General features: G+C 41.1%; 1 protein-coding gene across 4 annotated transcripts in view; it reads left to right on the top strand.

The window, feature by feature from the left end:
- Positions 1-19,635, top strand: part of tln2b (talin 2b) — a 112,174-nt gene that overhangs the window by 30,525 nt on the left and 62,014 nt on the right. For all 4 annotated transcript variants that reach the window (XM_050073440.1, XM_050073439.1, XM_050073438.1 and 1 more), the window contains exons 2-6: positions 16,074-16,247; positions 16,335-16,432; positions 16,626-16,755; positions 17,427-17,582; positions 18,077-18,219. In XM_050073440.1, coding sequence (XP_049929397.1) covers positions 16,112-16,247; positions 16,335-16,432; positions 16,626-16,755; positions 17,427-17,582; positions 18,077-18,219 — 663 coding nt within the window. In that variant the 5' untranslated portion in view covers positions 16,074-16,111. The remainder of the gene's footprint in view (positions 1-16,073; positions 16,248-16,334; positions 16,433-16,625; positions 16,756-17,426; positions 17,583-18,076; positions 18,220-19,635) is intronic.

Raw genomic sequence — 19,635 nt, 5'->3', positions numbered from 1 at the left:
CTGAAACTTGTTATTTTCTCAAACATATATTCCTTTAGAAATCGGCAAGCACAAATGTGAAATACATTTATTTTCTATATCATCTCCCCTTGGGGGATTGTTGCAGTACCAGAACAAAATATCTTGTTAAAACATACATATGTCTTTGAAACAGTCTCGGGAGAAAAAAGAAGACTTCCAATTTGTCGGCTGTCCTCCTGTGAACAGCCTCCGCTTGAAGAACTTTCTGAAGTGTACAGTATTTGTCTGAGGCAAAGTTGTTGTATACGCCTTCTCCAGCCAATTTAAACATTTGACTCTCCAGTGCTTTTAGTCCTCGCTGAGAGAAAAACAAAGCTGCACAATGATACAGCGCATGGAATGTACTCCCAAGTTAACTGAATAATGGGGTTTTTTTCGTTTGCTTTGGCCTCACACAGTTTGCTCTCAACTTTTATTGTTCGCTCTAGATGTTGACCAATCATTCATCATTTTGAGAGGGAACACACTCTAGAAAGCTGTTTGCTTAATTGCGTGGAGGGAAAGAGGCTCTTGCTTAAGTGCTTTCTCTGTACATTCTGTGTCTGCTTGTCTTTGTACACGTACGTCTTCTTCACTACACTGTGGGGATCAATGTGCCGGTAGACAATATCACAGACAGTTTCACATTCTCACAGTGCAGCTCTCCACACAAAATGTTACATTATATTTCTCCGCAGAACCTTCAACAAAGCGGTTACACTGAAGTGACACTTTCACATAAAGGTATTTTCATTTTTCAGACACGCTCTATCAAAGCGAATCAAAGTCAACTCCCTCAATCTCAGCCTTTCTTTTTTTTTTTTTATGAACATTTCCATGTACTTATGACAGGATAGCTGAGAGGCCTTCTGGATGAAACTGGGACTCTGTAGTCATGCACACAGATAAAGCAGTCTTTAACATTGTCAGAGCTCCCTCTTTGACCTTGTCTGCTTGACATTTAAAAGCTGACATTAGCTGGGATCCTGAAATCACTGCAGAGTGCACCCTACATCCACATGACCCTGGAAGAAGTTGCAGCAGCGGACCTGAGGGCAGAGTGGACGTGGCTGCTGCTGCTGTCCGGCCTTATATGTCCAGGAAAAGGTGGGCACAGCAGCAGCCATGGCAACTGTGGGCAGAGTTGCTGATCTGGAAACAATGGGCCAACAACATAGCCTCTCCCTGAACCTCGTCTCATGCAGCAACATGGTTTCACTCACCATCAACAGTGGATTTTATTGTGGCAGAGACCACTTTGATGCGGTTACACATTACCATGTTGGTAAGTGTTGCCTTTTCTAATGCTCCACAAAGCTTATCAAGATAAAACAAGACACTGTGCGGGAGAAAGTAATAGAAACTGCACTTTACAATTAAACTGATATGTCTGCTTATGGCGTTCTTAGCTAAATGTTTGGTTTTGCTTAAAGAGCCAGAACAGTGAATCTCCGCCTCTGTGTGTCCGGTTTCCTCCTTTACAGCATGCCAGAGGATATAAAATGCTGATAGAGTCCCTCTGTGTATCACACTTTGGAGAGGAGCCAGTGTATGTTCCGTTCCACTGCTCTTGATACTGTAATCAGCATGCAAGTGGTAGTAGGCAGTCGGCTAACTGAAGTATGAGAGAGAAAGAGAGAGAGAGAGGCTCAGTGTTGGGGAAGCAGTGCAGACCGGAGATTGGAGTTGCCTGATTTACAGGACATGACACTTGAGGCAGAATGTACTGATCGTGGGAGTCAGAGGTGTGTTGTCTAATGCTCCTGCTGACAGCCCACTGCAGGATGATCCATTTGGGATATTTAAGTCAATGAAGCCTGTTTTGGTTTGCGTATGCGCGTGCTGTTGTACACGCAAACTCCCACGTTCCTTTCACCTTCTACCTATTGTACTGTGTTTACTTGCGCTACAATCCCAGGCATTTACTCCCACATGATTTGTTCATAGGAGATTGTGTTCATTTTTCACGATTCATCAGACTCTTGTTCTATAAGAAAGAAATGTGTGGCAGACAGCTCTCGCAAGCTGCATCGGTTTGATTGTGTTGCATGGTGCAGGGAGACAGATTGACATTGAGATACTGCGAGCGGGGTTGGCATCTTAACTGTGACCTTTTGTAATTGTGATGCAATGATTTCATGAGCCTTCTCTGCGTCTGCCTTGTACTTACATATTTTCGAACTAATTACTGTCACATCTGCGCAGTCTTTTCTTGATGCTCCTTAATCTCACTGTGCCTGTCTGTCTACATTTGATATAATGGCATTTCAGTTATGTCATACTGTATTTCTGGCAGAGAGTCCTCCTATCACGTTGTGTAGTGTAGTCGAGAGGAGAAACAGAAGCCTTATTACTGTTAGTCTCCCTGTTTGTTAGAGTGACATGGCTGAAAGAATCTATAGGCTGACACCCCCTTTGATCTGGTTTGTTTTAGCACTCTACTGAAACGTCTTCTGTTTTGTAACTGTATAATGGAAATTTCTGCTTCTAGAAAGTTACATTATACAAGACACTTTTAGGGTATTTTCACACCTGCCTTGTTCTGGGCAGGTGTGAACACACCAATCTCACCCAATACAGCCGGACTGAGACCTTGTTGAAGAGCTGGTATTGATCCGGTTAGAAACACACTCTAGTACACTTCGGTATGTTTCATTAGTCGTGAGAACATGATGTGACCTCGATCTGATCCTACTGGAGGAAGCATTGCATCTTTTTTGGATTTAACTACTTCCTGTAGCCGGCTGCACTGTGCATGTGTGTGTGTTTTGGCTACTAAAGAGCCTACGCTTGCCCTCTCTATTCACATCAGTGCTCAAAAGGTATAGACTGTGTTGAAGAGCACTGGCATACCTGATGGATCTTTTGAAACATTCTCGGCTGATGAGCATGTCAAAGTACTGTAATGCACACCTTTGACTACTCCATTGCATCAACAGTGCCTAAAGTCATAAATGCAAAAGATTAAGAATACACCGATTTTGAAATACTGGGATACTAATAGAGATGATTCACATTACAATATGATACCAAATGTTTTATTTTGTTTATTTTGTTTTTGTTATTTATTTTTACATTTTGTGCCCGGGAAACAAAGAAATCTACACAATGTAAAATGACTAAACTGTTTCATTTCATTACCTTTTAATGAACACAAATTCAATCACACAAATTTATGAAATGTTTCACATGAAATACATATTGAGCTGTTAGTTGCGGCCACTGGCTGCTAACAGCTAACATCAACTAGCTCTAATTTTAACACGGATTTGTTGTTCACAATGTAGCATTACATAGGCGCATTCTCCTTTTGTCTTGGGACAACAGGATGCCGGCTTCTACTATCCATCTCGTCGCAGAACAGCGACATCACTTAGACCATTTGCCAAACAGTCTATATATTCTTCTTGTACCTGCTCATTAATATAAGTTTGAGGCCATTGGTCTTAAGCCCTGCTTTTTAGCCAGGGCAAACTTGATATGACACAACACAAAAACATCGGCCAGTGCAGTCGGTGAATGTCATCTTACTAAAATGCAATTAATTTCTCATTCTCTTTTCAAAAGTAATATTATTACTTTACTTATTACCCGCTGCCAACAATTAATTGTAACACAACTTGTTATGTTACTTTTCAGTTACACCCCACAAAAGTACCTAAGGCTAGATAACTTGCAGGGAATTTTTCATCTGGGGTCGTCTGTTGCCTGTAACCGGTACTTTCCCAAGGATCTGTCTGAAAAATGTATAGTCAGTCGTGGACAAAGGCAACATTTCATCCACCACATATCCAGCCACAAGCGTCTTGCCACGTGTAGCCTGCAGCTGTCCACGAATACAATCTAGTTTTGATTGTGTGGCCCTTGCTGGGCTACAGCCAACGTCCATGGCTGCAGAAGGCTCACCTTTGGTGGGGTGTACAGTATTTACACAGGCTTCACATTGTTGTGTCGACTTAGTAGGTGTTTTAGAAGGTGTGAGGTTGTGTATTCCGCAGTGGAAAGAGTCTCAGTACCACTGCCTGCATACAATTTACTTTTGACAATGATGTTCTTTTAAACTCTCCTTCTGACAAAATCAAAGTAATAGGAATATTTTCAGCTGCTGAATATAAAAGTTTCCATCTTCCAAGCTAGCTTGCTGCTTGCAGACGTGCACGATGATTACGGAAATAAATTCGGGGGATGTGATTGATTGGTCAAAGGTGACAAAAGTGAGGTTGGGACAAGGTATTTGTTTTGGTAGGTAATTATTACTTAAACCTTACCAGTAATTAGCTACACTATTTGTCACTGGGGAAAGTAATATTTTTACCATACTAGTGACACGGTAACATTGGGCTATACGATACTACCCACCACTTACCAGGTCCAAGATCAACCCATGCAGTGGCACGTTAATCTATTTGTGCAACAGAATGGAAGTCTGCTCTTCCTAAACTCTTTTTTACTTCCAAGAGTTTTCTGGCATGGGAATTATGACCAATGGGAGAGCAGTTTCCCTGTGCATCACAGATTTTGGTCTGCTCATAAATACTGTCCTGTGACCACAAACCAAACTGGAGGTAATATGCAACATTGTAACAAATTGGTCCATGATTCAGACAAAGCAAACCAACTGTAACTGTGAAAATGACCTTAGTATATTAACTCTGTTTCTTTTTATTCAGTGTGCATCCACAATTTTCCTACAAGCAGTGTTTGATTTACTACAGCAACAAATTTCACAACCACTGCCTTCAGTGCACATTCTGCGAGCAAAGGAAAGGGTCAAAATCGCCCTTGATAGGGTAGTATTTTTTCTGCGATCACCTCATCTCTCACCTATTAGAAACAGAAAATTGGATCAAGGGTCCATGAAAATGTAGTGATGCTGAATTAAAATGAGTCATTAAAATATTATACAATTCAGAAACATTCTCCACAGCTGCTTAATAGTAACAGAGGATTTTGTGGTTGATGTATCACTGATAAAATACTGATTATTCATGGAGTGTTTGGAAATGTGAAAGTATGAAGAAGAGGCAGAGTGGAGGGGTAATCCGTGAAAAAAAACCACGAGCCATAGAAATGTAAATGTGGTCATCAAAATAATGTCATCACCTCGGTAAATACAGGAGAACATGCAGTCACCACACTTCATCATATCTCCTCCTGTGATTGATGTGATCCAGCAGATGCATAAAGGAGCTGATTACACCTCACTGACTGCGCACAGGTTGCTGCTCAGATGACAGACAAATGTGTGCTTCCAGGTTGGTTTGTCGCTTGACAAAAACAAACACCTCTATAGGTTCAAAATGCATCTGAGCAGAGGAAGGGAAGGCTGAATAAATCATGTCCACTGTGCCGGAGTGCCAAAACACTCAATCACCTCAGGGTTTCCTATGAAGAATGGTTGAAATGAAGCTGTCCTTTGGTTTGACAAAGAAGTCGTGAACGACAACCCATTTTGCCTGCTGACATTCCCATGCCCGTACTCAAAATCCTAGACCCTGAAACATCAGTTATTGGTGCACCAACCCATAATGTTCAGATGCACTGCATGCAGCTAATGCCGCAAGTTTATGCTTTACAGTTGGCTTGAGAACTGACAGTAGTGTTTGTGTGAGCAACAACTCAAAATGCAAATTTGTGTTGGTTGAGCTGAAGAACATGTACATGTAGTGACATGAATAGTAATACCAAGTTGGCTGTTTTTTGGCTACTGTTTTTAGTTCAGGGTTATGTTACAGTGTGAGTGTTCATACACTTCATTTGACAAAGGTGAAGTTGCCTTTTTTGCCTTTTATACTGGGCTCGTTATTTGTTTAAATGTGTGATATATTATAGGTTATGTCTGTTGCATTTTTGCATGTGTCAAATTGCAATCTGGGTGCAACTGTGGGGAATAAATGCTTTCCTCCTCGAACATACTGTAGTATGTTGAGATCAAAGCAGCTGTATGGTATGCAGTGAACAGTGCATAATATGAAAACCTGTGTGGATTGAGTAGTTAAAGCCACTTGACAAGCACCTGTTCGGTATTTTAGTCTCAGAGTAGTCATAAATACAGCACTTTCACACATTTTCTGTGGTGTTTGATAAATATGTAGAAATTCACACTGAAATAAAATTATCTTATAGTGGGTTTAATTTGTTTGATCCACATTTATTCATAGAGAAGTACACTGACTGAGTACTCAATGAGAGTATCTGATTTTTCTTTTTAAGATATCGCTTTTTATCTAATATTTTGTATAATAAATAAGGATAAACCTTATTTTTTAGCAAGCTCCTCTTGAGACTCAAATTATTTTTCAGGGCCAAAACACCACACTGTTTCCTTCAAACATATTTCCCATTTCATGTCATTACATCATTTCGTCTGGCACAGTTATCTGTCAAAAACCAGATGTAGGCTAGTGGACCAGAGGCCGCATAATGTAAATGCTCTAAAAGAGATTTATGGTTCAAAATGTGGTTGATAATGATAATGAAATCATCGTGGGCTGAGCCCTTTGTTGTTTGCGGGCTGATCTGCAACCATCAGTGTATGTAATGTAAGAAATATGTTGGGGCAACATCTGTGTGAGCCACCAGTAACCACTCCCACTGAGTGACTGACTCAGACGCCAGGTCAACCCCCCGCAATCAGTGGGGCCGACTGAGTGGATGAACTGACTGGCTGAAATACTAGTGCACTGGTTGACTGAGTGCAGCTGCTGGGTGGAACTCTCCTCCTCGAGTAGCTGTTTCTGTCTCCATCTATTAGGGAGCTCATTCCTCACATCACTAAATGAGGGATGGTGCATGCTGAATGACTCTGTGTATTGTAGGACTTAGTGAGACCGCTTGGCAATCTAAACCAATAATATCTCAGCGGTAATGTAACTGAGCAAAGTGCATTCGATGCCCATTCTTGTAATTACTCAATTTACTGAAAGATTTGCCATCTAATCTTCAAGAATTACAATATAAGGATTAATAGAATTTCTTCTAATCTGCAGCCATATAGGTGCAGGTATTAGTGAATGTCATTGTCTTTAACTTTATTAGAAATAAACTGTTACATTTATTGCACTGCTTCTGTACTGGATGGGTTTGAAATGGTGCTGCTGAAGGACGCTCTACTTCGCTGGATATTTTTAGTGTAAGAGGAGCTGCTCTCTCCCTCCCTCCCCGCGACAAGGGCAAGATTCATAATTTCTGTCAGCATCCATACCCTCAAATTGCATTACAGCAGTGTGTGTCGCCCAGGAACAAAGCCTGCAGTCCAAAGACTGGGTCACAGCAGCAAGGTTCATTTTTAAATGTACTTGGAGAAATAAGTCCCTGTAACTGAGTGGCTCTGAATTTAGAGTGTAGGGTCTTTTTTTATCTTGCTTGATTAACGTTCCTTTAAGTGAAACTATACCATGCAAGTCACTTATAATATGACAGCTTGTTCATAGTCATCCTGGTGAACTTTAAATAGCAAGGGTTAGCTCTGCTTCATAATGCTGCCCAGCGATCGCTGTGTTCTGCTGGAACAATGATTAATTAATTTATGAAACGTATGGAGGAAGTGATAAGGGTGAAGGCGAAAGCCTCTGACTTATTAATTATTTGAATTGCATTCAGGTAGACTCCAGATTCAGTGGGTGTTCTTTGCAAGGAAATGAGCACAAGGACATCCTGATAAAGAAAAGAATACTGTCTCTGCAAGGCATAAGAAAGTAGACATTTGGAAATGTAACAGAGGGGCAAGGTTAATTTTATACTGACTGTGTGAAAAGAAGATGTGATATTAAGCAGTGCTATAATCATAAGCGGGGAGGGCAGATTTTCAGAGGGGGGCGGGCTTACGCTTCATTTCCACTTACATATGTGTACAGAGACAAGTCAACTGGAAGTCTATTCATTCCTATGGGAATCTCTGTGATATCCAATGTGCCTGTGAAACTCCTCCCTTTGTAATATTTCAAGTATGTTACAAAAAAAAACCTTTTGTAGTGGATTTAGAGACCATAGCTTATCTAACAGGCTGCTAACCAGTTAACAGGCTATTTCCTTCAATTCAGTTGCATGTGTTGATTGTCAAGTGAGTTTGTATCATTAAATCGAACTTGTTTATCTCATTGTAACAAATTTTGAGTATGAGTAATGTTATTGTGCTAAAATATGGTTATACATCATATACAGTCAGATTGTCATATCAGTTGTATTTTAATGCTACGTAGATGGCAGGCCAACATCTCCATGCAATATTGGTTCTGTTTTTGTCCCGGGAATGTTCCAAGCTCATATTCCAAACTACTGGATGGCAAAAAAATGGACAAAAGCCTCTCCCCCATGGCTACAGGTAGCTTCTATCAGGTTTCTATCCATCTGTAAAGAAATGCACTTCCTTGCGTTGGACACAAGGGGCATCATCCGTATATTTACAGATCTACAGACACCAGTCATATGCATATGTGGAAATGAAGCGTTAGGGGACACATTCCCCTCAATATTTAGATCATGTTACATTTACACCTTAAATTGATGAAGGAAAGTAGGGATGCACCAACTGATCGATTGGTGCCAGTTTTCAGCTCTATCGTCCTGTCCTGACCCGTTACCTGATGGTCCACATTGGAAACAGCAGCGCAGATATTGACTGACTATTTTTTGCGCCTCTGCAACCTCGTCTAGTTAGCTTTTTCACAAAGTGGGTTCCATTTAATAGACTTGGTAGTTTATTCTGTGGAAGCAAAACGATTTAACACAAGGGACTGAAAGGAAAATAAAATGGTAACACTACTTGGGCTGAAGGGAGCTGTCAGTCAAGTGTGAACTCGGGAATGGTTTGAGCAGCCAATGGGCTGTTTTTAGTTTAGTTATGAACATTTATTTTCACTCAGATTTTTGTGGATGCTTAATGAGGCATCTTTGATATTATTTATCTGTTTTTACTATTTCAAGTCAAGTTTCCAGTGGCCTTTAAAAAGGTTCCAAATATGTATGTGTATGCTGTCAATTGTAGCCCATAGAAGGGAAGAAATTCGGAATCAGCCGAGATTGGTATTGGCAGGTCAGATTCCTAAAAACTGGAAATCTGAATTGACCAACAAAATAACAATTGGTGAATCTCTACAGAAAAGGCAACATTGATGCAGAAAAATTCCCCAGAATGCAATGAATTTCTGGGGTGAGGACCCCAACACCCCGTACGTGTCTCCCCACAGTGTTGAAACAAAACCTTGGCTGTAATAACTGTATTTTTACACCCTCCACACCTTGTAAAAAACAAACCTGCTCCATCCATCATTCTTTTGGCAGCTTACGAATACTTTTTGCATCGGTGTAACATAATCATATTCTCCTCATGTTATTAATGTGGTGAAGGCAAGCTGACAGAATGATGTCTCTGTGGCCCCATGTTGCTACTTAGATTACAGCCCTGGGCTATTAAATAGATGTATAATAATTTGCTATATGTTTGCTGTAAATCAAGTACGCCTCACACTCATCATAAAGGTGTATTTATGGTGATTGATTAATGTCTACCTCTTGTGTACTGTTAGGGCTCTGATTCACCAAATTTAAATTAGGATGTGCTTAAAATGATCGCTGGGCAGCCATTAAATCTAGAAACAGCTTTTACATCTGGTGGAAATAACACACCTGACCTTGACACATCTCCCCGCTGTGGCGTTAATAAAAAATGTGGTTCCTGGGTTGCAGGAATATTGGATTTGAATACACAGTTGATCAAAACAACAAGCCTTGTTTGCTGTTATGTGACCCGCCATTGTCTGTGTTCCAGGAAGACATAATGGTCTCTAGAGACATACTGTGGTCCTGCAGGAAACTGACCTTGCTTTCAATCAGACAGGGATAAAAGGCTGATGTAGTGCTCAGGGGGGTCGGCACATAAAGGGGAGAGAAAAGGAGGTGTGTCGTGGATCAGTTTAGCCAATTCGCATTTTCTCAACGCGCGCATGCTTTAATCCTGCTGTTCTCAACAGTCCAAGAACTGCTGAGGTCAGAGTTACTCTCAGCCCTCCATTCAATGCCATTGACATACTACATGCTTAAATTAAACACCAATAATAGTCCACCAGGCTGGAGATAATATGGTGTAGTAAGTGGCAATTCAGTGTATCTGTGAGGTTCGTTAAGGCACCACAATATTTTCCTGCTGCTTTTCTGGCTATTTCATTTGAGCTTTGGGGTTATTTTCAATTGCATCACAGCTTGCTAAAATCTAATTTTCATCCCTTACAATAACTGTGCTTGCTTTAGAGCCGCCATACCAATCCACCTTTTACCCCAGAGTGGCTGTTTGTGTAAGTAAGACACGAGATGTTTGCATCTGCATCTCTGTTTCTGTGTCGACTCCCAAACGCTGCTGAAGCAGAAAGTGTGTACAAAGCCTTGTTTACCAGGGAATCATTACTGCTCCTCCCGTGATCTCAGTTTAATGGGCTGACCTTGAAAATCCAGTCGCAGCGTGGGGGGATGGTTTAGATTTCTTGCTTTAAGATTAAGGAATTATATGCATTTTGAATTTGTTATTTTCCGTTCTAATTTAACTCAACTTGCTTTTTTAATGATGTTTTGCTTCTAAGTGTTCTACAGGTCATTCCTAATGTAATTAATGAGCAATTTCCTCAGAGCACAATGTCAAGTGTTTGCACTGTGGATCATCAGTTTTTTTTTGTTTGTTTAGAGAACGTATCTTATATTTCACAAAATACAAAGCATGAATTAATTAAAACAACTGACAGCTTGTGAATTTCAGTGGACAGTCTTGCACAGTGTGAGTAAAATGTGCAGTACAGTATTTGCTGTATGATTTTTATGCCTCCACAACAGCAATGGCTATGGCTGGAGAAAATATGTTTTTGGGTTGTCCGCCCGTACGTACATATGTCGAACGCGATATCTCAAGAACATCTTGAGGGAATTTCTTTAAATTTGGCACAAACATCCACTCAGCTCTGAAGTGATCAGATTTTGGTAGTCAAATGTCAAGGTCACTGTGACCAAGCGTCTGGCTCATTGTCATGAATGCGAGATCTCAAGAACGCCTTGGGGCGATTTTCTCACATGGGCAGGTAAGAACTCAACAATTAGAATTTGGTGGTCAAAGGTCACTGTGACCTCACAAAATGTGTTTGACAATAAATTTTTATATGCTACTTATGACAAAATCTCACACAAATGTCAAATCAAATATGATGAAGTGATGACATTTTATATCCAAAAGCTCGAAAGTTGCCTTCACAGCGACATCACAATGTTCTGCACAAACACGTTTTCCTTGCCATGATGCAGCACCATAAAGAGCTGTACACATGCTGCATCTTTAACCGCCTGGAAAACGCAAGGTCAGGCACTGGATGCTACTCTTGTGCCTTTTCTGTGCCAGCTTTCAAGAGCGCAGCGGCAGGTTGCGTCTGAGGTTGCTAAGCAACCTTATCAAGCATCGCACCGTAGCCTATATACCTGAAATCCTGAGTGCAGAGCTAATCGTCTACCAGGCTCTGTTTGTGTAAATGCCTATTGTCCGTGGTACAGATGTAAAGCTCTGGCAGCCTTGCACTAAAATGCTTAGCTTCTCCATATTCATCACAGACTGATATTTATAAAAGACAACAAAGATATTTATTTGCTGTGATTGGTTGGTCCTCGTCACATGACATGCGGTGCACGCTGCTGGGTTCCAAAAGTTGAACGCAGCCGTCATGCACTGGAAAAAAGGCGCTTGGGAATGCTCTGGCATTTGGGTCGCCTGCCACTGGTCTACATTAAAAACAATGACTTTGAGGGCACAAGAAATGTGGCATGTGTACGACCCCTAACTCAGGAACTGGAGGGGGGACATGTGGTTGATGACATTATTCTTGGGCGTTCAACTTGAAACTTTGTTGATTGTATAGATTTTCTGTGCTGCTGTGTTGAAGATGTTTGTGAAGAGAGATGTTTTAGAATATACAGCTTCTTTGAAGCAACATCCATATTTGAAGCATTACTGTCATGGCTCATATGAGTCTCGACAGACATGAATGTAAACTGTAATTTCAACTTGATTGGTTGGCGGAGGCATACAACCACGCAGCAGTAATTCAAGTTGTATTGAACATTTTCAAAGCAACCGTGAAGAACTTGTATGCTTCACAGTTGGAAATCATGACCGTGGTTCCAAGCAGCCCATGCGTATCTCTTTCAGAAGAACAATTGATCCTGGCTTTTGTGGTACTCTGCATGTTGTACATCTTCACGTCGACACGCAGGCATTTACTCTGGTATTGATCAAATAAAAACCACAAAATTGAAGCACCCCTATACAGCATTGTTTGCATGGGTGTCCTTGAAGGAATGTTATTCATTCTCGTCCACACCCTGTTATGCTCTCGAGGGTCATTCTGCTTCACATTTGTTGTTCTATTAGAAGCATTTGGAAGACTGGTCCCAAACAAACTGCTCAGGCCTGGACCACGGTTTAAGTTTCCTGTCAGGCAACCTCCTTGGTTGTTGTGCGACAGACTGGTGCAGTGATGGTAGCAGTTGTTTCTTTTGGGCTCTGCGCCGCTGCTGGTATTACAGTCAATCATTAGAGCTGTATCCTCTCCAGATGGCTCCTGCCGTCCCTGGTCTCTATTGAATTGTTCGTGTTTAGACTCCCCAGCAAGCTGCTCTTTGGCCATTTTCATGTCTTAATATCCAGAGTAGTGGGAGCTAATTCAAAGCAGGACTCTTTTCTGATGGACTAGTGACTGTCATGAAATTACATTTTTAGGTTTACCTGGTGATTTAGAAAGGGTGATAACATAGATAAGATTCAACAGATTGTCTTGTAAGTTAGTTGTGTCTCATAATGCTCCCCTCTCAGACACGGATCCATTAAAGCAGAGCTAATGAGGAGCTGGCTGCACTGGAGTGTTTGCACGAGGATCGTAGTGAAAAATATGCTCTCACACTAGTGTAAGCTTGGGGATTATCATTATCCTCCTGGGTTTCATCATGTGGTTTCTGCAGTGCTTACTCTCTGAAGTGACTGATGCTACTCACAACAGACACTAAAGTGACTGTTGCTTTAGCAGAAGAGCGACAGTAATCTTTAGCCGTCGTCAGAGCTGTAACTTTGTTTGGCAGAGATGGACTTGTCTGAAAATGTTGCAAAACTATTTTATTTGCACAGTTTTTATTTTTCTGTGTGTGTGTGTGTGGGCGTTGTTATCTGCGAGTTTACATTGTGATCGCATATGTGCCCATGTGGCCTGTCATGTTGTCAGTCTGGGGTCTGAAGCTGCTTGTCTAGAAGAGAGCATCTGTGGAAGAGCTGGATGACAAAAACTCGGTGGGGCTCCTCTGCCAGCCTGTATAGAGGAGAGCTCATGCAGTGCCATTACCCCTTCTTCTTTGTGCTTGTCTTTCCCACTTTGTATGAAGAATAACTCAGGGAGGGAGAGGAGCTATTGGAGAGGAACCCATAGCCACGATAGAGCCACAGTCACAGGTGGGCTCATTCACAACTCCGCCATTATAGAAAATTTACCTCTCAGAGTCTCTCTGCTCCGGCTCAAAAGGGGCCTGTGGATGAGCCGCGAATCCTGAGCACAAAAAAAGTCTTTGTTTCCAAGTGTGGCTGGGATCTGAATCGTGTCAGTGTGAAGATTTGAACTTTTGCCACAGAGAGAAACACTGAAATTCTTCTAGTGTTAAAAGTAGAATTTTGGAATACAGAAAAGCTGAAACTATTAGTTGAATAATTGATCATTTGAGCAATAGAAAAATAACCTCAGTCATCTTTGAAGCAAAAGTACCAAAAATCAATTCCTTCCAGTTTCTCAAATGTAAATATTTGTTGGTTTTCATAGTCTTCTATGATATTAAAGGTATACCATGTAGGAATTGTTGTTACTGTTTGTAAACAGTATCGCCAATGAAAGTGAAAGTGAAAGCCAGCCCCAGATATCTCATTAAAGTAATGAACAGATTAATGCTCCAGTAAGTATAATCCAGTATGTATTACTGGATTATACAGTATGTATTTTACCATGATGAAGACATTTAGTCACCACGCACTGATCATTTCAAATACAAACTGCCATGTAAAATAAAAGGCATTTTAATTTTGCACAAATCCTACAGTGTGCCTTAGATTATTATTTTATTTATTTATTTATTTTCTTACGTTTATATTTTTGTATTGAGACCATATTCCAACCACACAAAAGGCCCTTCACAAGATGGACTAAGCACAGTACACCTGAAATATGCAAAGAACAGCTGTCATGATCCCCAAAAAGACCCAACAGCAATTTATCGATATATTATCAAAATCACAATACGGCCAAATGCAATATCCAAATCGCAGGAGCTGCAATTTTTTGATGAATGTAAAATGTGTCGTAGCATACCATTATATGTGGTAAGGGGAACATGCTTGTTTGGTACAGACCCAAGCAAAAATCATGTCATCATTTTTAGACTTTGTCACCAAAAATGAAATGCCGAAATTACCATTCCCACTTAAATTGCAACTCATATTGCAATAATTTTCAAAATAATCACAATATGGATTTATTTTTTGCACATTTTGCAGCCCTGGTTTTGGAAGTGTGATTTTCATGATTTTGGGATTACTGTTGTAGCGTCTGCACATTGTTTTTTAAGGAAATCCTATACTGTTAATACAAATCTTTTTTAAATCTTTGTATTTTGGACCATTGGTCAGACAAAACAAGCAATTTCAATATGCCAGCTTAGGCTTTAGGAAATTGTAGTGGGCATTTTTCACTATGTAATGAAGTTTTATGGACCAAACCATTAATTCATTGATCACTTAACACGAAAAATAGCCAACATATTGACTTAAAATGACTATTATTATTGCAGCCTTAGAATATAGTAACCTCTGTTAGGGATGTATGATATGCAAAAAAACCAATATTGTGATTATTTTGAGATACTGCACTATGAGTCACAGTTTTAGAGGGAAAGGTGACTTTTGCATTTTCTTTTCCCTGAAAACAAATCTAAAAATGATGATTTTGTCATTTTCGCTGGGGTCTGTACCAAACAAGCATTTTCCTGTACGTCTGGAATATGATTTGTAGGCTAGGGCATGTCTGTAGCACCACAGTGCTTCATTTATAACAGTATGTTGTGACACATTTTACCTTCATCAAAAAATTGCCACTCCTGTGATGTGGTTATTACACTTGGCTATATTGCGATTTTGATAATATTTCAATTAATCTAACGTCTTTACTTGGGAACTTGAATCTGTGCTCATATACCCATGATTCTCCAGACAGATGAATGTGTGGCAGACTCATTTTAGTTCACACAAAAGTAATAACTAGATTTTAAGCCTATGATGTAGTTAAGAATGAGGCAGAGAGCCGTCAGAGTATAGATGACCCTATTTATCATGTTCATCCCTCTCACTGTTGAAGCCAAGGTCAAGGAAGAGGAGAAACGCTCTGCAGTATCAGTCTCTTTGCTTTTTTGCGCATATGAGTCTCAGAATACCTGAACTGATTCACCCTAATTGCAGTATGTGACAAAACACCCACTGATTTGTCTCACAGTGAAATCTGCTTCTGGGGGAAGAGTGCGAGCCAGGAGAAGAACGAATAATGATGCAGCGGCGGAATGTCATTTTCTGTGTTTTGACTCGGCTCCTGTTATTGCTGACGATTAGAGAGATTTGCACTTATTTCCCTTTTTGCTGCTGAAAGGTTATGTCGCTTGCCTTGGTTCAGATAATTCTACACACACAGCAATCAGGCAGAAGCTCCCCATGCACTTAACCCTTTATTATCAGCAGAACAGCAGGGAGGAATGAGGAGCTGCTGAGGCAGGGGTACGGCATAACACACATTCAATTTCACAGGTAAAAATGTCCCCGAGGAGATAATTGTGATGATTTGTTCTGTGCTTTGTGGTGCTGTAGTCTGCATCTGAGACTACACACTTTCGAGCAGGATTGTATTACGAGAGGACATTTTAATAATGACTTGTTGGTACCAGCCGTAACGCAGGTCATCTATTTGGATGATTCGACTTTACACACTCCCACCCTGACATTATGTCTCCACCTCTGTATTTTCCAGGTGTGTAGGTCGGTGAGGCCATTATACTACCTACCAAGATGGTGGCTCTGTCACTAAAGATCTGTGTACGCCAGTGCAATGTGGTGAAGACGATGCAGTTTGAGCCATCCACGCCTGTGTACGACGCCTGCAGGATCATCAGAGAGAGAGTCCCAGAAGCCCAGACAGGACAAGGTTGGTGGATGACTCAGAAAATGTAATTTGCATAATCGAAATCTATAGATTCCACATTCGCACGCTGGGTTTCACTTTGTGTTTCAGCGTCAGATTACGGCCTCTTCCTGTCTGACGATGATCCCAGGAAAGGAATCTGGCTCGAGTCAGGAAGAACCTTGGATTACTACATGCTGCGAAACGGGGTAAGATTAAGTCATGTAGTTTGGGGTGGGGAACTGTCAGTGTCACTTACCGTCTCCCAAAGTGATTTACATTTTCTAGAGGGACCTGAGATATTTATGCTTCCCCTGCTTGTGGGGAGCGACTGCAGTTTACTTTAGAGAACGGATCGGCAGGGTTGTGGATGTCATTGTGCTTCCTCTCCTGTTTTCTCAGGATATTTTGGAGTATAAGAAGAAACAGAGGCCGCAGAAGATCAAAATGCTGGATGGTGCAGTGAAAACCATCATGGTGGACGATTCGAAAACGGTCGGGGAGCTTCTTGTCACCATATGCAGCAGAATAGGTAAGTGATAGTCTGCTGGAGTGCTGCTAACATGAATCTTGTGAAGCCATCGTCCAAGGCTTGAATTATTCATCCTTCTGTTTTATTTTTAGTCCAAGTCTTACCACTTGACTTCATACTGAGTTGCATTATGTTCCTGTATTATTACTTGCTATTGAATTCATATATTAAGCATTTGTTAAGTACTTTGGAGCATTCATGTATGCCGGGTAAAGTCCTAATCACTTTTGTTCAGAGCACGATGGGCATGATTTATCAAGCTCAAACCAGCTTGTTAATAATAAATACTGAAGTGTTCCTCCGAAGGCCCAGACCGTGCCATCCTTGCCTGTCACAGAGGTGTTCCCTAAGCTGTATATTTCAATTATAATAGGCTGCCATCAAGCTCAATTGGGTGAGGAGGAGAGGGATGTGTGCCTGGCAGATAGCTTTATTGGAAATGTTTGTTTAGAGTAGGTCTTTCTGCTTGGCTTCTTCCCCTCATCGGCTCCCATTTTAGTTTGCTGGCTCCGTACCAGCTTTCCTTCACTTGTGTTTCAAAGCACAGAGGAAGAGATAAAAAAGAGAGGAGAATTGCAGAAGCGCTTCCTCTATCACGGCGCTGGTTATCTTGCCGGGTTTGAAGCATCTCCTCCTCTGAGAATCCCCTGGCTAACTTGCGCCCTTTTCAGGAATCACCAACTATGAGGAGTACTCCCTCATTCAAGAGGTGACGGAGGACAAGAAAGATGAAGGAATGGGGACGCTGAAGAAAGACAGAACGCTGCTGCTCCGAGATGAGAGGAAGATGGAAAAGCTCAAAGCCAAACTCCACACGGATGATGACTGTGAGTGCGAGCTGGCAAAGAGCCTCCAGAAGTGTCGTTGGTATCTTGATGGCTTTTACGCCCGTTTCTTATTTTCGCATTAATGAATCTGACTCAACACCATCATGTGGACATGTGCTTTTATCACTCAAGTTTAATTTATTGCATGGACATATCAAAGTTTAATGGAATTACAACTGTTATCTTTTGCCCAGAGGACACCAATTAAATTTTGAAACATGCGAATATATAAATCACCCTCCAACTTTGGCTGAAAACTAGCTTTCGTCTCAGCAGAAAATAATGCAAATGACACTGCTCATGCTCCGTCAAGGTTTCCACTTTCCCCGTGATTAATCTGGTTGATTGTCTGTCTAAGCTGATCTGTCTCACGTTTTCCAACTGCCTGGTTAATTTCACCATCAGTATCCTCCTCTAGTAACATCTTTGTAAAGCAAATGTCTTTTCATTTCAGCGCATGAGTGTGTAACAGAGTGTGTGTATTGATTGGGCAGTGAACTGGCTGGACCACAGCAGGACGTTCAGAGAGCAGGGAGTGGAGGAGAGTGAGACTCTGCTGCTCAGGCGCAAGTTCTTCTATTCAGACCAGAATGTGGACTCGCGGGATCCTGTCCAGCTAAACCTGCTCTATGTTCAGGTAAAACAATTATACACACCTTTCTGCTGGTGTAGCAAAAAAAACACACACACACATTTTTTGCTGTTACAGCCCAACCTGGAAAAATGAGGCCAAGGCAAGCTAGCATATGAATTACACTGCAATTGTAGTGTTCAATGTTTCTCAGAGGAGACGAGACAGTGTAATTAGGCTCAATAACTATGTTGTAGTGTGCATCTAACATTTGGCCAGGTCTGGACAGACAGATGTGGGAAGCTCAGATGTGGTCCAGACAGGTTTGACTTGTTTCCTTGCTTCGTACTGTGCAGTGGCACAACAGTATAAATCCTTGAAGGCAAAGCTTTAGCTCCAGATGTGCAGCAGAATAAGCTGTAAACACAACATTTGTTGGGTTTCCATCCGAATGTAGTGCAAATTTAAACAAATTTTCACATGCAAATATATGTGCTTTTTTTTATCCACTTCTGTTATGCAAATATTGGAAGTTGGTTCATTGGGATAAGCAGTGGGTGGTGCTTATTCTCCAGTCAGGTGCTGCTGCAGGAGTGAGCATAACAAGGTGATGTAATTAAAAAAATGCCAGTCAAACCGCAAACAAAGGAGAATTATGGATGTATAATAATGGAAAGTCACATTGGACAATGGAAATACAGAGTTTTGAACAACTAGCATTACAGCTCTTGGAAGAGTTTTGCTAACAGCCCTGTGCACATACATAAGCATGTGTTATAGGGAACATGATCAAAGTCATACAGAGATGACAAGGAGAGCTTATGCAGCGACGATATGTATGACTGTAAGTCATCATTTGTTTGCTGAAACTTTTTTCATATGCTTATTTGCTTTTAGTACACTGACTTTTCCACCTTCCCCAAGTGTCAAGTGCCAGCCTTGGCCGTAGGCATTATGTTTTCAGGTTGTCCGTCTGTCTTTCCCATTCTCGTGAACGCAATATCCCAAGAACACCTTGAAGCAATTTCCTTAAATTTGGTACAAATGATCATTGAGTCAAGGATACACTGATTAGATTTTGGTGGTCAAAGGTCAAGGTCACTGTGACCTTGCATCCATCTCATTCAAATGCGTGTGATATCAAGAAGGCCTTGTGGGAATTTCCTCAAATTTGGCACAAACGTCTCCTTGGACTCAAGAGGGAACTGATTCGAACTTGGTGGTCGAAGGTCAAAGGAAAAGATCACTGTGCCCTCACAAATCATGTTTTTTTTGCCGTAACTCAAGAATTTACACGTTCATTATGAAAACAAAAAATCACACATATCCAAAAGGTCAAAGGTCAGTTTCACTTTGACATCATAGAGTTCTGCAAAAACACCTTTTGGGCCATAACTCAGGAACAAAAGGGGAGAAATGTGGTCAGATGCTAAATCGGTGACACTTATGTTGGGTGTACACCTTAAAACTCTTCTGATCCTC

The sequence above is a fragment of the Epinephelus moara genome, chromosome 20 (assembly GCF_006386435.1).
Source record: "Epinephelus moara isolate mb chromosome 20, YSFRI_EMoa_1.0, whole genome shotgun sequence".
Taxonomy (NCBI): domain Eukaryota; kingdom Metazoa; phylum Chordata; class Actinopteri; order Perciformes; family Serranidae; genus Epinephelus; species Epinephelus moara.
Note: the sequence above shows the minus strand (reverse complement) of the source record. Positions and strands in the feature narration are given on the sequence as shown.